The 22,278-nt window shown below is 40.8% G+C and overlaps 1 protein-coding gene across 1 annotated transcript in view; it reads left to right on the top strand.

The window, feature by feature from the left end:
• Window positions 1-865: 865 nt before the first annotated feature.
• Window positions 866-22,278, top strand: part of ABTB2 (ankyrin repeat and BTB domain containing 2) — a 197,497-nt gene continuing 176,084 nt past the window's right edge. Inside the window, exon 1 of the mRNA XM_077818524.1 lies at window positions 866-1,736. Within this exon, the coding sequence (XP_077674650.1) occupies window positions 866-1,736 (871 nt within the window). The remainder of the gene's footprint in view (window positions 1,737-22,278) is intronic.

The raw sequence follows: 22,278 nt of genomic DNA, 5'->3' as shown, positions 1-22,278 counted from the left end.
CCGTTCGCCTCGCCGGCGCGCAAAGGGCGGCGGGGGTCGCCCAAAGGCGGCTACTCCGCGCGGGGTTTTGCAAATTGACACAAACGCGCTGAGTTTGGAAATCCGGAGTTCCCATTGCGTGCTCCCCCCGCCCGCCTTTCTCTTCCCAGCAGACCCTCTTCCCGCCTCCGATTTACATACCAGCCGCCCAGCTCGGCTTTCACGGGCTGCCTCAGCCCCGTCCGGAGCCGCTGATTGGTGTTTTCCCCCGCAGGTTATTTGCATGCCGTCTGCACACGGGGTGCCCCACAGAAGAGTTCGCTCAAAGCTTCCGCAAGTGGCCGGAGTGCCGGCTGGAGCAGAGTCTGCAGCTCCCCGGGCTGCTCTTGGGCTCTCCTGCTGCCACCCTCCCTTGCTGGGCTGGAGCTTTGCTCTGGGTAGCTGTCTGGGGAAGGATTCTCTAGGCTTGTCTTCTGGATCCCTCCTCAGCACGCCGCTGCCTTCAGAACCACCCGGTTGAGCGGAGAGGTGGGGTTGGCCTTGTCTTGAGGCTCTGAAGTGACCTGCCCTAGGAGGAGACTGCTTTGGCACATTGGGGACTGTTTGATACTGACACTCCCCACTCCCTCCTCGTACTTTCCGTCCGTGCTCCAGACGGAAAATGAATGATCTCAGCCTGCCTGTGGAATGGAGACAGCTGGCACCCAGCAGAGCCTGAAGGAGCCTCTGAAGCTGAAGTGTGAACTTGATTCTCCTCCGCAATGTTATAAGCTGCCCAGCCGTTCCCTTTGTGGTGCCAGCCTCTCTGGTCCACTAACAGCAGCAAGGATCTAGTTTCATCTTCACCTTTTTGTGCCTCTGAGGGGCTGGATCACAATTCTTTCCTATGGCTGGGATATACAGCTCTACTCTGAAGACCCTGGAGGATTTAACCTTGGACTCTGGTTATGGGGCAGGGGATTCCTGCAGATCTCTTAGTCTCTCTTCTTCTAAGTCCAACTCCCAAGCCTTCACATCATCTCAGCACAGAGGCAACTGGTGGTACTATTCAGGCTCCATGAATAGTAGGAATAACAGCTGGGATACAGTGAACACTGTTCTGCCAGAAGACCCCGAAGTTGCAGACATCTTTTCTAAGTGTCCTAAACTGCCAGATCTAGAGGAATTCCCTTGGACTGATGAAGACATTGGGAAAATACTCAGAAAAGGAAAGGGGGAAGGAAATACCAGAAACTTTTCTCAGGAAGCTGTCAGGAGACTCTCTCAGCTACTTAGGAGAGCCCTGATCAGGGTCTCCAGGGAGGCCCAACGTCTGAGTGTGATGCATTCCAAATGTACTAGATTTGAGGTCCAAAGTGCCATCAAGCTCATCCAGAGCTGGTCCTTGTCAGAAAGCTGTGTCCTGGCTACTGTCAAGGCTCTTTCCCTGTACAGTATGAGTGCAGGAGATGGATTGAGGAAAGGCAAGTCCTCCCGATGTGGCCTCACCTTCTCAGTGGGGAGGTTTTTCAGGTGGATGGTGGATACTAGGATCTCAGTAAGGATTCATGAGTATGCAGCTATCTCTTTGACGTCTTGTATGGAAAATCTGGTGGAAGAAATCAAAGGGAGGGTTCTAGCGAGTCAGAGCCCAGATGGAGGAGGAGGAGCGGGGGAGATCTCCTCTGAAATCCTTGAGTTGGTCATCAACAATGATGCTGAGCTTTGGGGAGTACTGCAGCCTTACGAACATCTCATCTGTGGGAAAAATGCTAATGGTAAGTCCAAGTTATGCAACTGTTAACATAAAGATTGTTGTTATGCAGATAGTACTGTGATAGACATGGGCCTGATTTTCGGCTGCTTTGCACCTGGTGTAGTAATTTGCACATGTAAAAAGTAGATGCAAAACACTACCAAATCAGAATGTGAGGATATTGCAATCACTGTGCACAGGTGTAAATTACTACACACGGTGCAACAGCAGTGGAAAAACAGGCCGTTTGTTATTAACAAAAATAAAGGCATTTGAGACTGCCATTAACTTCCCACCAGTTGTACTCTGAGCTTATTAGCATTACTAAGAGAGAATGAGTGTGTGTGTATCTCAAGTGTTGATAAGGGAAAGTTGCATTAACAAACTTTCTGAACTTTATTCTGATTTAAAAAAAAAAACACCCTCATACTTTTCTCTGAAGAGCTTGCCAATATCATATAAAGGATGATATTGAGAGCTTTGTGGAGCAAACTTTTTGATCTTAAGCATGTTTTTTCTCAGATACAGCCTATAGAAGGAAAACAACTATGAGGTTAGTTTTTCAAAAATAACTGTACAACTTCTGAGCAAACAGCAATTATTTAAGATCTGTTGGGATAAAGGTTATAGTGCATGGTATGTAAATTATACCAATTTTCACTCACCTCACCAAATTGAGGATTAGAATAACGTAGTATTAAGATACTTACCCCTGTAATCTGATTAGGAGAGAGTTTTTAGACAGTTAAGTAAATAAGCAGATAGGAAAATGCCAGTATTTTACTGTGATACTGAAAGATACAAGGTTTAAAATAAATTTTGACAGGTCTTTGGGGAAACGTGCAATATTTGTCTTTGAACCGTGTCACTGAATGTTAAAGAGCAACTGATGTCCCACATAAAAGTTTGAGAAGCATTTAGTCCATGAAGAAAGGCTGTTTAGTTTGTGTTCATCTGTTCAGATTGCTTAGTCCTCACCTGAAGTTATAAACAATTGTGATATCAATAACTTCAGATTGAGGGACAAGCAAAAGGAGCAGATCTACCCTTAAGAAATAAAGATCCTGTTCTCATGGGAATGTTAGCAATGAAATATCATGCATTTATACAAAGGACCAAATCCTGTTCTGTGCTGCACAGGTGTAATAAGGAAAAGAATTGAGACAGCTCCTCACCTCCATAGCATTACCTCTTACATTAGCAATAAGGCAGTGTCTCAGAGCACTAGGAAGAAGGCTTAATTTCTGTGGGCAATACACTGCTGAGCACAATTTGTTTTCTCCCTTCCTCGTCTTAGCCAGGCTTGAGCCAGCCTGTTCAGCACGACCACCATCACTCCATGCCTTCTTCCCCAACATATGTCTCTATTAGATATGGGCAGGAGTTGTCCAATATGTGGGAGAGAAATACAGCAAATATGCGACATGCGCAGAATTGTCTCTAAACAGGGTGGCTTTTTGGAATGTTTCCTTGGCACTGGTGGAATCCATAACTGCAAATTATGTCAAGTGAAATATACAAATGAATTCACCTTCTTTTTAAACCTCAGCTCTTTAGTGTCAGGACTGTATTCTCTGTGCTGGGAAAATGCCTAGTACTTTTTTGGCTGCCACCAAAACAATACTAGATAATCCTGTGCAGGCCACAAGAACATTTGTAGTTGAGGATCTATGTGAAAGGACAGGAAGACCTTCTTCTCCCTGTCATCTGGAGTAAAATATTTCATGTGGTGCTACTTTGAAAGGTTTGTCCTCTAGGTAACCATGTTCTCTGTTCAGTTTTTGCCACTCAATTTCTGTCTTTGAGATAACTGAGCATGTTAATCCATAGTGTTGCTGATTTATAAAGTCTCTTTGCCTGAACAGAAATCTCCTTTTGGAATGATAATAAATGAATGAATGGAGGCTGGTGTTTGATGGAAACATAAACAGCTATGCAAGGAAACAGTTCTAAATATGCAAAACACCAAGTGTTCAGCTCATGCAATTGAATACTAAGCATTGACTGGTCATGGAAAAGGCTGGTTTCTTTAGCCTCTTTTTGTGGTTTCTGTCTTGCTGAACATTTTTCAATACATGCATTTACTTTTTTTGTACCTGCAGAGTATAAGGTGTCTTCAGGTGTGTTAAATGGCCACATTAAATTGAATTAATCTAACCTGAAACATAAGGATCAGTGACTCTCTTCTAACGTCCATCCTTGCAATTACAAGTCAAAGATGACATACTGCATTGAGGATTTAGCTAAAAGTATTAAATGGGCAAAATGAATAGGTAACCAACATAGTACAATAGATCCTGCAACAACAGGCTGTGAGTTGTCACTGCATTTCATTTCTGTATAAGAAGCTTAGCCACTGAGCCAAATTCTGCTCTTGGTTATATTAGTGGAAATGTGGAGCAACTCCACTGAGTTCAGTGGAATTGGTATTTGACATTTACACAAATATGGAGAGAAAAACTTGGCCCATTATGCTCAGCAGTCTGGAAAACTCAACAAACAAGAGCTGGTATACAAAAGGAATCACTCCTTCTAGGCACTGATTCCCAATAAGGAAGCACATGGAGGGAGCTACTAAGTGCTAATTGAGTTGTTTGCCTATTGCTCTATCAATACCAAACACCTGTATGGCTCATCAGTAGCGATATCTGCAGTTTATTACTGCAACTGGGCATTTTCAAAGACAAAACTAAATTAAGTATATAAACTGGTTAAAGGGAAGCTAAAGCACAGATGTAGAAGATTTAAATTGTAAACATCTTAAATGCCATCAATAGAAGATTGGTTAAAGCCATCAATCTTCAGTATATAGACTTTTTTTTTCCAATTTAAAATTGCTGATACATAGATTTGCTGTGGTCTGGTCCTGCCGTCCTTGCATGCTCAAACTTCTTATTGAAACAAATGTGCAAGAACTTCAGGATCATGTGCTAAGAATTATAAACCAGGCTTTTAGTTGGGTGAGATTTTCAGCTGGTTTCCAGAAACATTAGCCTGGGACACAGGAGGAAACTCTTGATCTTTACAAAAAGTGTGATGGGCTTGTTAATGGTGCATGCATAGACAGGGTCTCCTTTTAAGTTGTCTTCAGCACAGCTGTACATATTAAGGACCTATTCTAGCATTTCTGGAGTTACTCCGTTTCAGGGTGAAAACAGATCTCTAATTGTAGGGGGAAACTTCCCTTGGGGACAGATGACCCCATAGCTACGACCTGAAGGGTTTCTTGTACCTTCCTCTAAAGCAGCTGGTACTGGCCGCTCTTGGTGATAGTTTACTTGAGGAGAAGGACCATGGATTTGATCCAGTATGGCAGTTTTCATGCTGCTGTTTGTGTTCTCCTATGCTGTAGATGAATTGACTCATTTATTATTCATTATGCTGAGTTGTAAGAACTCCAGAAATGCTTTTGGCATTATCATTCTGTCTGCTAAGCACAGCACTTACTGTTCTTAACCACCTGAATACTCCTGAGCGTTCCTGGGACATCCAGATAGACCGCATATGCTGTGTCCTAACATTCCATAGATGGTAATGCTGAAATTGCTGCAGAATTCAAAAGCAAAAGGGTCATTAACAGTTTGAGTGCTCCCAAACACACCTGGCAGGTGGGACAGCTGAAGTGATGCTCAGCATAGGAACTTTGTTGCTAACATATTGGTACTTCAAAGTAAAGGGATTAAGGTTCCAGAACAAGTTATACTGGTTTTTAAACAAAAAAATAAAACCAGCCCTGAACATTTCTTAAAAGATATTTTAGGAAAACTTAGGCAAACTGATTGCACATGTAACTTTAGTGGAGTTATACTAGAGAAGAATTTGGTCTAATATGATAGTATATGATATTAAGAGCTGAGGCACAAAGGAAACTAAAAGCCCCATATTCGGTCAGTAACTAACCCCATTTTGCTTTATATTTCTCCATGTACCTAAATTAAGTCCTAATTTTAATTTCCTGGCTTTTGCAGAGGCGTAGCACTATTCATGTTTGTTAAAGTTGTTTTTTGAGTTTAATATGAAATATTTAAGATAAGTTTTGTACTTCAATATATAGTCCTGGTGCTAACCCCTGCCGAGATCCATTTATAGTGACTAAGCATTGAATAAAGAAAACCCCTTGTAATGTATGTTGTTTATTCAAACTACTTACTGGTTATCTGAACAAAAAAAATTGGAGTGTTCATAGTGTCTCATTAATTGTAATAAATTAATTATCTTCACTACTGCTCAGAAAAGCTGTATGTTATCAGGAAGTATATATTTGAGAGATAATAGCTGCAAACATGATCAATAAGATAAGTGGAGTCGGAAAGCTTTAGGATGGTTACTGCCACTGTACTTTTCTAGTTGTCACCTTTCATGGGCTATGAATCGATTTTAAAATGGAACTTTTTCCTCTGTTCCACCACTTTGCTGCACTAGGGGCTGCTATCCTTAAACAAAATCTATGCTGTGGTTTTGGTCAGGTTGTTATATGTGTACCCAGTGACTGCACCTCATCTCTATTCTGGCCTGCCCTAACTCCTTGGTTGTTTCTTAGGTAGGCCACCACCTGCACGATGTGCAGATTCTAGCTGCCTACATACCAAACAGCAGGACTTTGGTAGTTCCAGTGCACTATGACCTTTCACAACCATGTGATTATGGGTGAATTTCACCCAGAAGGTACGTTTTCCAACCCTAGCCTTCAGTTGTGGATGTGCAACACTGGCATACCTGTGAACAATTCTAATACCTGTATACTCCTATGTTAGAATTTGTATCCAGAGAACCCAGTGGGACAATGTTCTAGGGCTGCAAATGCTAACTCTTACTTGTATGCACATAGATGTCAATATTTTTAGTGTGCATCCACATGTTTGCACCTGCAAAGGGCATGTATGCATGCAGGTGGAGTTTGGGTAGCGGCCTAGCTGAAAATGTGGCCTTTTGTGATTGATTTTTCATTTCATTCCATGAAACTGATAGTACGACAGTTCTAGGCCAAATTCATCCTTGAACTCATGGGAGTTACACTAGAGATTAATCTGAACAATAAACTCCTTTGTAACAGGGCTTCTCTGTTTGGTCACCCTAAGATTTGGTGCTGGAACTTTGTAAACTAGCAGATTAATTACTAGGGACACCTGCAGCTAGATATATTTTGTTATCACCAACTTGGTTGTAAGAGGCTTTGGAGCATCCATCTGAAACAAAGGGAACTAAAAACTGAGACAGAGGAGGCCCTGCAGGGAAAACCCTAGGTACAGTCAAACTTAGGATAAAGTTTTTATTGCTTGTTAAATTACCAATAAAGTCCCAGTGAGTATGTATATTTGAACTAGCTATATGCTGTTCAGAGTGGGATGGGGATTTCATTGGATTACATCCAGCTAATCGTGTTGTAAGTGTGAAATGCTGAGGTGCATGACAGGGTTTTTGTATCTGTAGTCCTATCACTTATCATTCCAGCGCACAAGGCATCATATACGGTGTGACACTCTGAAATACCAATCTGATCTCTTGGATGTCAACACAACACAAAATAATGTGTTTTTATTTTATTAATTTCAATTTTGTTTCAATTATCAACTTTCTTTGCAGTTGTAATTACAGGGAACATTAGCACTCTACCCAGTGCATGGATATTGTATTTATACTGTAAATGAATGAATGATAAGACATGGAGAGACAAGCAAGAGGCACGAAGAATATAGAGCTCTAGACAGAGAGGTGAAAAGGAGTGCTAGAAGAAATAAGAGAATATATTGATAGAAAATGTCAAGAGGCTAGCCAAAGAGGTGATCTTAGAACCTTGTATAAGACAATCAAACAGCTAACTGGAAACTTTAGCAGTAATGGAGGCCTTATTAAAGATGCAAATGGAAAGACTCTTCCTTTGTTAAAAGAACAGGAGTACTTGTGGCACATTAGAGACTAACACTTCTATTAGAGCATAAGCTTTCATGGGCTACAGCCCATTTCATCGGATGCATTGAATGAAATATATAGTAAGAAGCTATGTGTATGAGAGAGAGAGAGAGAAGGGGAAGTTGCCATACAAACTGTAAGAGGCTAATTAATTAAGATGAGCTATTATCAGCAGGAGAAAAAACATTTGTAGTGATAATCAAGATGGCCCATTTAGACCGTTGACAAGAAGGTGTGAGGATACTTAATTTAGGGAAATAGATTCAATATGTGTAATGACCCAGCCACTCCCAGTCTCTATTCAAACCCAAGTTAATGGTATCTAGTATATATATTAATTCAAGCTCAGCAGTTTCTCGTTGGAGTCTGTTTTTGAAGCTTTTCTGTTGCAAAATTGCCACCCTTAAATCTTTTACTGAGTGGCCAGAGAGGTTGAAGTGTTTTTCCTACCAGTTTTTGAATGTTATGATTCCTTTGTTCTTCTTCAGTACTAAAAAAGGGGCAGAACATTTTCAGGCTGTTTTAAATAGACCAAGCCCTAGCAAACTACTAGAAATACATGATCAAGATCTACCACTACTAGTAGCAAACAACTTTCATAAACTTGAAAAGATTTGGCACTGTCACAAAAATATGAATTTTTCACACTGGCATAATGTCTATCCTCCTTTGTGGAGCAGAGTCGTGGAAATGCACAAGAGAAATGGATAAGATCAAATCATTCCAAAATAAATGTCTGTGGAAGATCTTCAGAATCCATTGGAAGGAGTTTCTTGCAACATCAGAAATTCTAAGTAGAGCAAACCAATCTAAAGCATCAGATATGGTAAGAAGATGATGGACATATTTAGGACACTCTCTTTAAGGATGGGACCAGCACGACTTCCAGGGCAAGTAGTAATATGGACACCATCTAGAAAGAGAAAAAGAGGATGACCTAGAGGAACATTATGTAGAACAATAGAGAAAACAATAGGGAAAAAGCCAGATCCATCAACAGGACGCTCGGAAGCCTGAACACACCAGCACAAGAAACTGGTGAATGCCCTATGCACCTGAAGCTGTGGCAGGATAAAGAAAGACTGTAAATACAGAGCAGCTCTAATCCACATCAGTTTTCTAACATTTCAGAATTAATTTCTATCCAAGCATATTTTGCAGGGCTGTGTGAAATTTGAATAGGTTGCCTTTTCTTTATGAAACATATGCTTTCATTGTGGAATTCATATGTGTAAAAAACAAATCTTTTTCTGTGTATTAATATCACCTTAAATAATTAAGAGTGAACATTTTAAAAAGTTTAAATTACTTTATACATTTTGCTGGATTTGGGCAATGGAAATAAATTAATCAGCATCACTCTTGTTTTATAGTCACTTTCATTTTCTGGTTGTCATGTACTGGTACAGTGCTGCAGTGCTTAGGTACATAAGGCTGCAGGGGGAATGTTTCAATACATAAAAATAGTCTGGGTTCACTGAGATATAGCAATGATACTGAAAATATTTACATTAATGCTAGCTTTTGTAAGATCCCTTTCCTTTCTCTTAGTAACAAAAGGTAACATTTTCAAAAGCATTTGCATCCCTTTTAAAAATAGAATTTTGGACATTTGACCCATATCTAAATGTTGGACCTAAAGCTAGTTATCATTGCTCCTTTAATGTGAGCTCATCTCAGTGGTGTAGGAGAAAGAATGGAAAAATGAGACCAAGAATAATACATATTGGGCTAAATCCTGCACTCCTTGCTTATTTGCTACTTAGTCCTCACTCAGGCTAAATTCCCACGGAAATCAATAGGAGTTTAGCTTGAGGAAGGAGTCAGGGTTTGTCTGACTTTGCATATAGAACTTAAAAGGGAAAAAGTACAGAGAACGACTTGAAGTATCAAATACAATAAGATTTTTCAAAATTGCTCAGCACCCAGCAGCTCCTAATGTTCTCCTGAGCAGCTTTCTAGGAATAGTCCTCTTCGTGTGTGCAGTGTCTTTTTATCTGCTGCTTGCAAACCTTACGGGTGTTTCTAGACTTAAACTGCTACAGTGGCAGAGCTTCAGCTGTGTCGCTGTAGCACTTCAGTGTAGACACTACTTGCGCACACAAGAAGTGGTAGCTAGGGCTCTGGAAGAATTTTTCTGTTGCCCTAGTGCTGTGTACACCAGGGGTTACGTCAGCATAGCTACGTCTCTAAGGAGTGTGGATTATTCACACCTCGGAGAGACATAGCTATGCCGATGTAAGTTCCTAGTGTAGACCAGCCCTGAGTCTCAAATCATCCTTTTGTGGCAGATAAGTAATGTACAGATATTTTACAGGGATGGGTAAGGTGAGGCACAGAGGACTTGTGGAAGATCACACAACACATCAGTGCTGATTAGGGAATAAAACTTGGGAGTCTGGATTTGCAGCCCTATGCCCTGGCCATTATGAGAAACTGACCTCAATATTCCTCCTGTTATAAGAAATAAACTTGAATATGTCTTCATGGCAGAGTTAGCCTCAGCTTGCCTAGGAAGGGCTGGGTTAGCCTAGCTTAGCCTGGGCTAGTTTAGCATGGGTGGAGTGTTTTCACTGCAAAGCACTACCCATGTCAGACCTGTATAACTGTGTCCACAATGGAACTGTACTAGCATGTGTGCTGGCATGGACTTCTGGTGGGATATCCCATGGTTCTTAACAGTGCGTTAAACTGGGCTGCTCCATGAATTCATCTCTGTCTCTGCCCTAGCAGGGAGCTGTTGTCTGTGGCAGTGACATGAGAACAATACTTTAACGCCACTTGCAAGCTATTTACACGCTCACTATTATTGCAGACCATTCCAAAGGCAAAAGCAAACTGCATATGGCAGTAAGAACTCTTAATGAGAATGTCATTAAAATAATTCAGTCTGCAAACTATAGGCTGGCTGACTTTTCTGCCTTTTTGTTTCTCTCTTGTCCATTACACATGAAAATGTCATTGTGGGTACATCTCCCCAGATTGAGTCTTATTCATATCACACTACAGCTTTACCAATCGGGTGGGGTCAACTTAATATTTCTTGGATGCATCTCTATTCAGATGCAGTGTAAGTGCAGCAGAAATGGAGCAGGGAAACACCACACGATCCATCATCTACAGCCAAGCTCTGCGATACAACCGCATTTGCTCCAACCCCTCAGACAGAGACAAACACCTACAAGATCTCTGTCAAGCTTTCTTACAACTACAATACCCACCTGCGGAAGTAAAGAAACAGATTGATAGAGCCAGAAGAGTTCCCAGAAGTTACCTACTACAGGACAGGCCTAACAAAGAAAATAACAGAACGCCACTAGCCGTCACCTTCAGCCCCCAACTAAAACCCCTCCAACGCATTATTAAGGATCTACAACCTATCCTAAAGGATGACCCAACACTCTCACAAATCTTGGGAGACAGGCCAGTCCTTGCCTACAGACAGCCCCGCAACCTGAAGCAAATACTCACCAACAACCACATACCACACAACAGAACCACTAACCCAGGAACTTATCCTTGCAACAAAGCCCGTTGCCAATTGTGCCCACATATCTATTCAGGGGACACCATCACAGGGCCTAATAACATCAGCCACACTATCAGAGGCTCGTTCACCTGCACATCCACCAATGTGATTTATGCCATCATGTGCCAGCAATGCCCCTCTGCCATGTACATTGGTCAAACTGGACAGTCTCTACGTAAAAGAATAAATGGACACAAATCAGATGTCAAGAATTATAACATTCATAAACCAGTCGGAGAACACTTCAATCTCTCTGGTCACGCAATCACAGACATGAAGGTCGCTATCTTAAAACAAAAAAACTTCAAATCCAGACTCCAGCGAGAAACTGCTGAATTGGAATTCATTTGCAAATTGGATACTATTAATTTAGGCTTAAATAGAGACTGGGAGTGGCTAAGTCATTATGCAAGGTAGCCTATTTCCTCTTGTTTTTTCCTCCCCCCCCCCCCCCCCAGATATTCTGGTTTAACTTGGATTTAAACTTGGAGAGTGGTCAGTTTGGATGAGCTATTACCAGCAGGAGAGTGAGTCTGTGTGTGTATGGGGGTGGGTTTTTGGAGGGGGGTGAGGGAGTGAGAGAACCTGGATTTGTGCAGGAAATGGCCTAACTTCATTATCATGCACATTGTGTAAAGAGTTGTCACTTTGGATGGGCTATCACCAGCAGGAGGGTGAATTTGTGTGGGGGGGTGGAGGGTGAGAACCTGGATTTGTGCTGGAAATGGCCTAACCTGACGATTACTTTAGATAAGCTATTACCAGCAGGACAGTGGGGTGGGAGGAGGTATTGTTTCATATTCTCTGTGTATATATAAAGTCTGCTGCAGTTTCCACGGTATGTATCTGATGAAGTGAGCTGTAGCTCACGAAAGCTCATGCTCAAATAAATTGGTTAGTCTCTAAGGTGCCATATAAACACAGTGCATGAAAGGACGGGAGTTGCCTTGCCAGGTGGGGGGTCAGTACTAGCAAGACAATTCAATTAACAGTCACACGTTCTTGTCAACTGTTTGAAATGGGCCATCCTCATTACCACTACAAAAGTGATTTTTCCTCCCTTGGTATTCTACTGTTGATTCAGTTGTCTTGTTGGTGCGGACCCCCCACTTGGTGGGGCGGCTCCCATCTTTTCATGTACTGTATATATATACCTGCTACTGTATTTTCCACTCCATGCATCTGATGAAGTGGGTTCTAGCCCATGAAAGCTTATGCTCAAATAAATTGGTTAGTCTCTAAGGTGCCACAAGGACTCCTTTTCTTTTTGCGAATACAGACTAACACGGCTGTTACTCTGAAACCTGTGAAAGAAGAGAAATCGACAAGAAAATACAGCCCAGGTGGAATTGTGAGATAGGATTGAAGGACCAACAGCACCAGATTTGATTGGCCTGAATTCTCACTGAAAAGTAGGTGGGTTGCCAGCCTGGGCTGGAAAGTAACCCAAGCTGAAGCCTATACCTTTAGCTGTGCCTGCTAGCATGATCCAAAGCCCCCTCCTCAAGCCTTGGTTAGAGGTTTTTCTGTGCATATGGAAGGGGATGTTAGGGGCAACACCTGGACTATAGACTGAGCTAACACTGCAGTGAAGACATATCCCATAAGTTGTTAACAATAAACTATGCTGAATTCTGGTAGAGAGAAAAAGAGGAGCATTTTTGCTGCTCTTTTGTTTAATAGGATGAATCTGAATGTTTATTTTAAACATCTCAGTGTCTTAACACTTGACATCTGGCTCTAAATCTAAGCAGTCCTGAGGCAGTGGTTAAAACCAGTTCAGCAGTGACTTCATGTTTCCTTACTTTAAAAGTCAGGACTGTAAACTTTCTTACCAGACTTCTGATATTTATAGCACAAGAGCTAGAAACATTATGAAACGTGCTACACCCTTCTTAAAACACGTGATGGAGAGAAGCAATGTGAAAAATATTAAGTTGTGGTTATGTCCAAAGGAAAGTTTGTTATTGCTGGCAGCTAAGGCTTTATAAAAGGGAAAAGAAGAAAATAGAAGGTGTTATAAGAGGGTGAGGCTTAAGGGTGCTCATTGGTGGACCAAATTAATGTCTGTGTCTGTGCCTTTCACCTCTAGAGGTCTGAATTCAGATCTTAGCTTAGCTCATAAGTAAAAATGGAGTTAGTGATCTTATTCTAGTCGCTAGTGCACACTTGTCCATGTCACCACAAAACTTCCACGTGGTTAGGTACAATTAGCAACCTCTGATCAGAAGAGGCCCAAGACTGGAATAGAAACTGTGTTGCAGGGCAGGACTGAGGTGTGTTTGCACAGCTTATAGGGCCCTGCCCTATACCTGGCTGTAGACTTTACTTTCCTGAATACTAAATTTAGAATAAGTATAAAAAAGTTACTTCTAATGAGGGTAGGATATACTGTAATTTCTAACTTTTGTAGCAGTGGAAACTAAGGATCATCCCCATCAAATCAAGGTACATGGAATTTTGAACTATAAAATACCCACTTAAAAAAGCCTATATGCTTGAGTGTTTTCTTGTATTTGAAATATGATCTCCTTTCAGCCCTTTAAAATTGTGATCTTACTGCACAAGGGATCATAACTGATTATTTAATTACATGACTTAGTTCAGTTACATTCCTGCTTGAAATTTTTTGTGTGGTTCTTTTTCTATTAGGTAGTTGGGTTAAATTCCACTTTTATTATATTCTTTACAGGAAGATCTCCCTTAACTTAGACACCCAACAAATTGTAAGATCGGTCAGTTCCGACTGTCAGTTTAGGGTCTAGTTAGATCAGATTATGCTGATTTTTGTGAATATATTCAAGCTTTCCCTGGTGGCTAAATGCAAGAGTCTGTGGGTGAACAGAGGCACACATCAGAAAATCCACAGCCAAAATTGAATGCATGGGCAGAACTTGTCCATCTCTGTTGTGGTCCTTTTAAAATGAATTGAGAGTCAAGAGTTCTGGGTCTATTGTTTACTCTGCCATAGACTTATTTTTTCACCTTCAGCAGGTTCCATTGTCTCTCCTTGCCTCAGTTTCCCCATCTATACAGCGATGATCTAATAGTACCAACTTCTGGGGAAAGATGTAAGACTTAATTTGTTCATGTTTGTAAAATGTTTTGAGCCCATGGGATTAAAGGTCCTATAGAGGACAAAGTATTTTCCTTTATCATCATGGGTCAGCCTAAGGGGTCATTCATGACCGACATGATGCTTTCTCCCCAAGCTAATTACTGAAGCTATTTTATATAGGTGGTACATGGTTCCTAGTTTATTTGGTAACTTCATGAAGCAGATAACCAGCATGGTAGCACAAATGGTAGAAAGCACTTTAGTTAGAGGATCTGTTAAGTTAATTATTTAGCTAATACATAAAATGGAAGACTTGAGTGCTGGGTTTATTGGTATTGGGGAATACTAGGGAAAGGATTGTGATGTGTCACTTATGAATAATCCAAGGTAATAAAGATTTGTCCTTTTCAATTCATGTTTTAATCCCCTAGAACTATACAAACACTTACATGAGGGGAGATGCATTGAGCTCTCTTTGGCCAACAGATGAATCCATTTCAGAGTAAGCTGGAATAAAAAGAGACCCCTCACCTCGCATCGTTGAATGTTCTGTAAAATACTGTAGTTGCTTTAGCTATCCTATCGTGATACCAGAATAGGTTAGATGAGGAAGGCGAAATGTGGCGTGATTGTGCGATACAGCCCCAAGTATAGACCCAGCCAAATTCTTTTGGCCATACCCTCAGCCTATGTAAATTGACTTCCATGGAGACCTATGGATGTACATCAGCTCAAGATCTGGCCCTTTGTTTGTATTTGAGGGCATGGGTTAAATAAGCTCACAGGAAATGTACAAAGGTTCCTTGTAATATTTTAGGGGAGAAACGGATGGAAAACGTTAGCCATTTGTGATCCCCTTTCTCTAGGTTTACAATATTACAGTCTGCACTGCAATTTTAATTGTGTAACTTCCTTACCTTTTGCATTCTTTGACCTCTTTGGAGTTTCTGTGCTGACGTGAGCCTGAATAAAGCAAGACATTTATTGTGTGTTTAATGTGTGACTTGTGCATTCGAACAAACGACAACAAAAAGTAAAACTAGCAGATGCAGATGGTTATCTCTTAAAGTATTTTCCTGGCCCTTTACAGCTTTCTCTGGCTTTTGATGTATTCCAAGACGATAGTGGTAGGTTTCCAGTTAATCTTTAGATTTTTTGTAGCTCAGGAATAAGATGTTTCACTGTCTTTCAGCTGAAGGGGCAGCGCTTCATGGTTAGTGGCTAGAGCAGAGAAGCAAGGCAGCTGTTTGGTTTTTTTACAAGCTTTTCTCAGATTTGGGAATCTTGATGACTTGAAATCCTAATTTAAAAATATTTCCTTTAAAATAGTGACTATCCACTACTCCATGCATGTACACAGTGCTTAAAAAAGGTCTTGAGTGACAGACTGAAATTTTCTATCCACAGAACAGGTGCAGGCAATGGCAGTATAGTCTTTCCATCCCTAACCTGTGGCTGAGAGGATATCAATCAGTAGCTTGACACTTCTTCTGAGAGGGCTAAGAAGGATGCTAATTAATGCCATCACCAATTGTGATGATGGTTTTTCTGCTATTCTCCCCACTTCTTTCCTCTCTCCACTCCCACAGAACTGGACTAAGAACATTAATGTCACACAGTGGTTGTGCCTTTTGGTCATTATTGTCCTGGGGTAAAATTTTCAAAAGTGATTTTAGATGCTTCAGCAGTCCTTTTCTAAAGTGACTTAGGCATTTGTGGAGCCAAAGTCTCATTGAAAGTCCATGGGACTTAGGCTACTAAGTACCCCAGTCAATTCTGAAAAATTTACCTCCGTCTGAATGTGATCACTTATCCTCGACGTTATCCGTAACCTGTGCCATTCAGAATCCGCTGCAATGTATTACCACAGTGGTTATTTCAAATGCTGTGTCGTCCCTTTTGGAAATCTCCACACTCCTACATTTACCATTATGTCTTCCAGCTGTTTATAAGTACAAACAAAAATAACTGAAATCTAGAAAAGGATAGCTCATAATATGAGTTGAACAGAAGTTTTTCTAAATGTCACTTGACAATTAAAAACCTGCATGATGTAACAGTGATGCTGATGTGTGTGTATATAGGTGGATGGATGGTAGGGAAAACCCTATATATTCCAGACTTCCAAGAAAAGAGAAGGCTGTTTGCCTTCCTGCAAACATTAGCACCAGCAGCATATCTATCTTCATCCACAGAACCTGTGCCCTCTTAGGCACCATCCTATCAAACATGGCAAGTGCTACCAGGTAATTTCTGCTATTTCATATGTAAGGAAACGTTTATATTAAGACTGTCTTGCGATTAAAAAAATTAATCATGATTAATAAGTCTGTTAAACAATAATAGAATACCGTTTATTTAAATATTTTTGGATGTTTTCTACTTTTTCAATTCTATTGAATTCAATTACAACACAGAATACAAAGTGTACATTGCTCACTTTATATTTTTTATTACAAATATTTGCACTGTAAAAAACAAAAGATAGTATTTTTCAGTTCACCTAATAAAAGTACTGTAGTGCAATCTCTTTATCATGAAAATTGAATTTACAAATATAGTATTCACAAAATAACTGTTTTATTTTTGAATGCAATGTAAAATTTCAGAGCTTACAAGTCCACTCAGTCCTACTTCAGCCAATTGCTCAGACAAACAAGTTTGGTAATAATTTGCCGGAGATAATGCTGCCCACTTCTTGTTTACAATGTCACATGAAAGTGAGAACTGGCATTTGCATGGCACTGTTGTAGCCGGCGTCACAAGATATTTACGTGCCAGATGCATTACAGATTCATATGTCCCTTCATGCTTCAACCACCATTCCAGAGGACGTGTCCATTACTGATGATCCATAATGATCCAAAGCTGAATGGACCGACTCATGTTAATTTTCATCATTTGAGTCAGATGCCACCAGCAGAAGGTTGATTTTCTTTTTCGGTGATTTGCATTCTGTAGTTTCTGCATCTGAGTATTGCTCTTTTAAGACTTCTAAAAGCATGCTCCACACCTCATCCCTCTCAGATTTTGGACAGCACTTCAGATTCTTAAATCTTAGGTTGAGTGCTATAGCTATTTTTAGAAATCTCACATTGGTACCTTCTTTGTGTTTTTGTCAAATCTGCTGTGAAAGTGTTCTTAAAACGAACATTTTTCTGGGTGATCATCTGAGACTGCTATAACGTGAGATATATGGCATTTGAAGCACCATGCAGAGTTGGCCCATTATAATATAATCAAAACTGTGTGGAACTGTTATGTCACATTGTAGTATGATCCTGCAGTCTAATAATTGCAGGCTTGATTGTTGGTTGATATGGCTTAAAGTCATGAACTACTGAGATAGATGTAGCTCATTAAGGAGGGAACACAGAACCTCGGGAAGGGATGACTAGATTAAGGGAGCATCCATGTATGTGCAGATCAGAGCTGTGGGCTGGGAAGAAAGAGTCCCTTGGATCCACAGACTTCATATGCAGAGACACATTGAAAGTGCTGTGGTCAACTAGGGAGACTCAGGAACAGGAAGCAGTATGGTAGGGCAGGGAACCAGGAATGCCACATCACTCTGGTAGGATGGGAGTAGAGAGGTACTTTGATTTGTTGTGGGGTGGGGGAACTCTTTGGATGGATTGAATGCTGAGATTTCGTATAGTATTGGTGCAGCAAAGGGGGATCAGCATGACCCTACAGAGGGTCTTTGCATGATTGTTAACTCAGCTTTTTTGGTTTTCTGTAGGAGCTTCCTACAGCACTGGACAATGTTACATATCCTGTATGTGGTTCTTTAAAAACAGTGTGCAACATTGTTAGTGTTTCCTCAAAACTGCTTCTCTAGTTGCATATTTATCCAAAGTGATTAAAGAGAGATTTCCCATTGCTCAATCTTGTGGGACTTTCTGATAGATGACCATATGTATTTCAATGTCTAGGCAAAATTTTAGCAAAGTAAAGGTACAATAGCATCTTAAACTCCAAATTTATTTCTTCCTTATGGGGTGGATTTCATTTCTAGTTATTTATGTACTGAATTTCTTCTCTTTGGCTTGTTGTACAGCAACGTGCTTGGATAGTGATGATTTTATTTATTTATTTATTTTTAATACTATTCATTTTGTCCTCTACTTGCACTGACAGTGTTGTTTAGTCTGGAGATTTTAACATCTCCATAGACTGGGACTGACATAGTTTTACTGTGAACTTAACTTGAATTATCATTGTTTCAAGTTGCTACACCAAATACATACTGATTTCCATGGATAGTCTCATTTAGATGTCTGGCTGATTTAGAGCAAGCAAGAAAGAAAACTGATCTTAATTAGTAGCTAATTTAAAACTAAACAACTTGGTTGTTTCTGTTAATCCCTCCCTTTCAAAATACTGGAAATCTTTTCAAGGGCTGTCTATAAAATGCTGTATTTTCAAGAGACATCCAGAAGTTCTCTCAATACTGAAACAAAGTGGTCACAAATGTTGTTACTGATAAGTATTGTGGTCCAGAGTTCTGTTTGAACTACAAATAACTCAGGGTGGAGCTGGTAAAACCATAAATAACCAATTAAATTATTTTCTTTGATCCTTAGTAAAAGCAAGCTCAGTGTCTGAATGGAAGTCTCTGCTCACCACAGGCCTGATTCAAAGCCTACTGAAGCCAATAGAAGTTTTTTGGATCAGGCCCCAGAGTAAGAAATCGTTATTTCTTGTCCTTTTGGTACTGGGTTCTGTCTTCTGATACAGCTGTAATCAGAAAAAATGGTATGGTTCCATATTTATTTTTGCTTAATTGTTTAGATGTTGATACATGGTTGGTCAAATTCTTAGTTACATCAGTGAAGTCAGTGAGGATACTCCAATTTGGCATAGGTGTAGTTCAGAGGAGATCTGGCTGGACTTCTTGGACTGTCAGCCCCACAAGCTCAAAGCTGATTCTGCAAATTAACCTGATGTCTGTCTCTGAGTCTCACTGCAGCTCATCCACAGTGGTGGTGATTCTTCACTGTTTAAATTACACAAAAAAGTGGAATATGGTCCATTTGGCTTTGCTGTAGCCGTGCTGGCTCTGCAAGGTTATCGGCAGTGAAAACGAATGTAAATAAATACATGACTCAAAGACACAGCAAATCTAACTGTGTAGTGCATAAGAAGGGTTGTTTTTGCATAGTCATTCTTCCAATCATAACCCGTGCTGTAACCAACTCAATTGCCACTTTTTCTGCTTTACTTTGTGAGGAAGAAGAGAAGCACAGAAAGGAAGCCTTGATTGATTGATCAATAATTCCTCCTCATACTCTCCTCATACTCTCGATAGGATTTTTAACTTGACAAATATCCCTTTATTTTCCTGTTCCAGAACCAAAAGACCTTTTCACTTTAGCTAGCTGAAGGAGAATCTGCCATCGTGGTTAGCAGTATAGAGTCTATGATACACACTTGAGCAGGTCTGATTCAATCCAGCAGAATGCAATACTGGTTATTTTAACATACCAGAGCCTATGTGTTTCCTTCAACTTTTCTTAACTGTAAAGTGTTTATGCATCTCTGTGCCTGGAAAAATAGTGTTGTTTTTTGGTGATGAAAAGCATTATCCAGAGCTGTTCTGCAGACCCTGCACTTGTGCTCAGAGGTTTGGTTTGTGAACCTGCATTTTTTTTTTGAATAATGCTCCCCATTTTAGGCGATGTTTATACTACAGTAGCTACAGCAGTGCCGCTCTGCCGATGCAGCTGCGTTGCTGTAGTGCTTCCAGTGAAGAAGCTCTGCCAGTGGGAGAGAGCTCTCTCATCAGCTTAATAGCGCCCACCTTCACAAGAGGTGCTGTCCACATGGGTACTTAGGTCGGTCTAACCTACATCACTCGGGGGGTGAATTATTCACATCCCCCGAGTGATGTAAATTATAATTTTGTGGTGTAGTGTGACTTGTAGTGTAGACGTAGCCTTAGTTACTTTGGATTTTGAAGGCAGGAGAAAGGGAGGATAATGCAATTAATGATGTGTGAAAGCTGAGGCTCTCCAATGTTGTGTCTGTTTACTATTGCTCTGAAGGCAAAACCTCCGTTTCTTCCTGTGTCAGCGAGGAATGCATTAGCCAAGTGTGTTTATACTCTGCGGTTGGGCTGGAAAAGCTAATAAATGTTTATGCTGATCTGAAAACGGTGGGCCAGATTCTGTCTTATGATGACTGCATAGGACTCCCATTGAAATCAATGGGACTGAAACCCATGTATTCTTCTGAGATGAATTAGGCCCAGTATACAGAAGTTTTCGATACTGAATAAGTCTATAGCTCATAATGTGAGAGAGCCATAGGTAATAGGTTAAAATATCCAGGTCCTTTATGGAATGAACTCTGTGTGCGTGCATTTGTAATAAATATGTACACAATTAGTGTTTAGGCATCTGTCAAAGTTGTTTGGGGGGGCGTGGTTTGTGGATGCATCAGTGACTCTGTAGCTGTCATGAGCACATGGTCCTTAATGTTAGTCACTGAAAAACACCTAAGGTGTTTTTGTTCTTGCAATGCCAGATGTCAAGTCTTTTATTACAACTATCTAGGAAGATTCGTTTTAACACTAGATTTCTCAGTGGAAAGAAACTTTGGAGTAATTTCTGGCACCTTTTTCTTGCGTATATGCTTGGGTCTCTATTTTTGTTGCTGACACATGGAATTGTGGCTTACATCATTCTGCAGAATAACCTATGACGAATGTGCTGCACATCAATTATATATCAAATTTTTAACTAATTCTCTCAGGCAACATACCGCAGGGACTATAAGTGATAAAACTGTTAAGTTTCCTGGTTGCCTTGCAGCAACTCAGAATATCCCCTATCTTGTATGTGCACACATTGTATTCTTTTAAACTACAAAAGGTCAGAGCTGCCCTAAGGAAAGTGCAGTTTATAAATTAAGATAGATTGAATTTATTAGCAGGAGGGTAATTTTTGCCACACAGCCAAGACATAGATAATGTGTTTGTTATGGAAGAAGATACTAAATTGGCATGAATCAGTTGGCCTAACACCATCTGCAAAGCCTGTATTCCAATTTTCTGCTGTTGCCATGGGCTGCAGACTCAGACAGGAAATCATGGTAGGATGGGAAAGGATCCAAAATATACACAACTAGTATAAGGTTTGCAGTTAAAAAAGAGCAAGAGAACGGGCTATCTGTTCTACTGAACAAGCAGTGCAAAGTAAATCTAGCTGCTTTTTTTTTTTTAAGTCCCTTTATACTTTATATGCCAGTTTTTAAAGCTTGAATTTTTTGCACATTAAGCAATATTTGTGTAATTTCAAGTGATCCGTTTATATATCTGGGCCCTGATTCACCAATGTGTTACTCCAGTTCTGTGCTGGTGTGACTCCATTGAATCTGTAGAGTTACAATCACCTAAAACAGGAGTAATGTAGATACAGGCCTTGACTCTGCAAGTCCCCTACAGGGTATGAGTAGAGAGCCCAACATTCCTGTGCTTTAGCATAATGTGAGCCTAGGTTATGCCTGGGAACAGTTAAGGGTGAGAACTGGGAATAGACTTCCATTGTCTAAGGGCTAGTCTACACTGGCAATGCTAAAACGCTACTGTGGCAGAGCTTTAGCGTGCCTTGTGTGGTCGCGGCACAGCGCTGGGGGAGAGCTCTCCCAGCACCCTAAAAAAACCCACCTCAATGAGCGGCATAGCTCCCAGCGTTGGGGCACTGTTTACACTGGCGCTTTAGAGAGCTGAAACTTGCTGCACTCAGGGGGTGTGTTTTTTTACACCCCGAGCGAGAAAGTTGCAGCGCTGTTAATTGCTAGAGTAGACAAGCCCTCCGATGGAATAAGTCTCAAGATCTCTGTATAGTTTTCTTACTCACCAGTGTGCAGGATAATACAGGGCAGAGAATGGGTGTATCAGGAGACAAAGGCTTAAATGCAGACCTCATCCTGCTTTTGTGACTCTCTCCTTTAAGTTTTGCAGCCACGCAGCAACACTCCCAATATGGGATCGGGTGTCCCTGCACTCCTAGTTCTGCTTATCGCTCCTCATCTTGCATGCTCGGCACTCAGCACCTGCACTGG

This window comes from Eretmochelys imbricata, chromosome 6 (assembly GCF_965152235.1).
Source record: "Eretmochelys imbricata isolate rEreImb1 chromosome 6, rEreImb1.hap1, whole genome shotgun sequence".
NCBI lineage: Eukaryota > Metazoa > Chordata > Testudines > Cheloniidae > Eretmochelys > Eretmochelys imbricata.
Note: the sequence above shows the minus strand (reverse complement) of the source record. Positions and strands in the feature narration are given on the sequence as shown.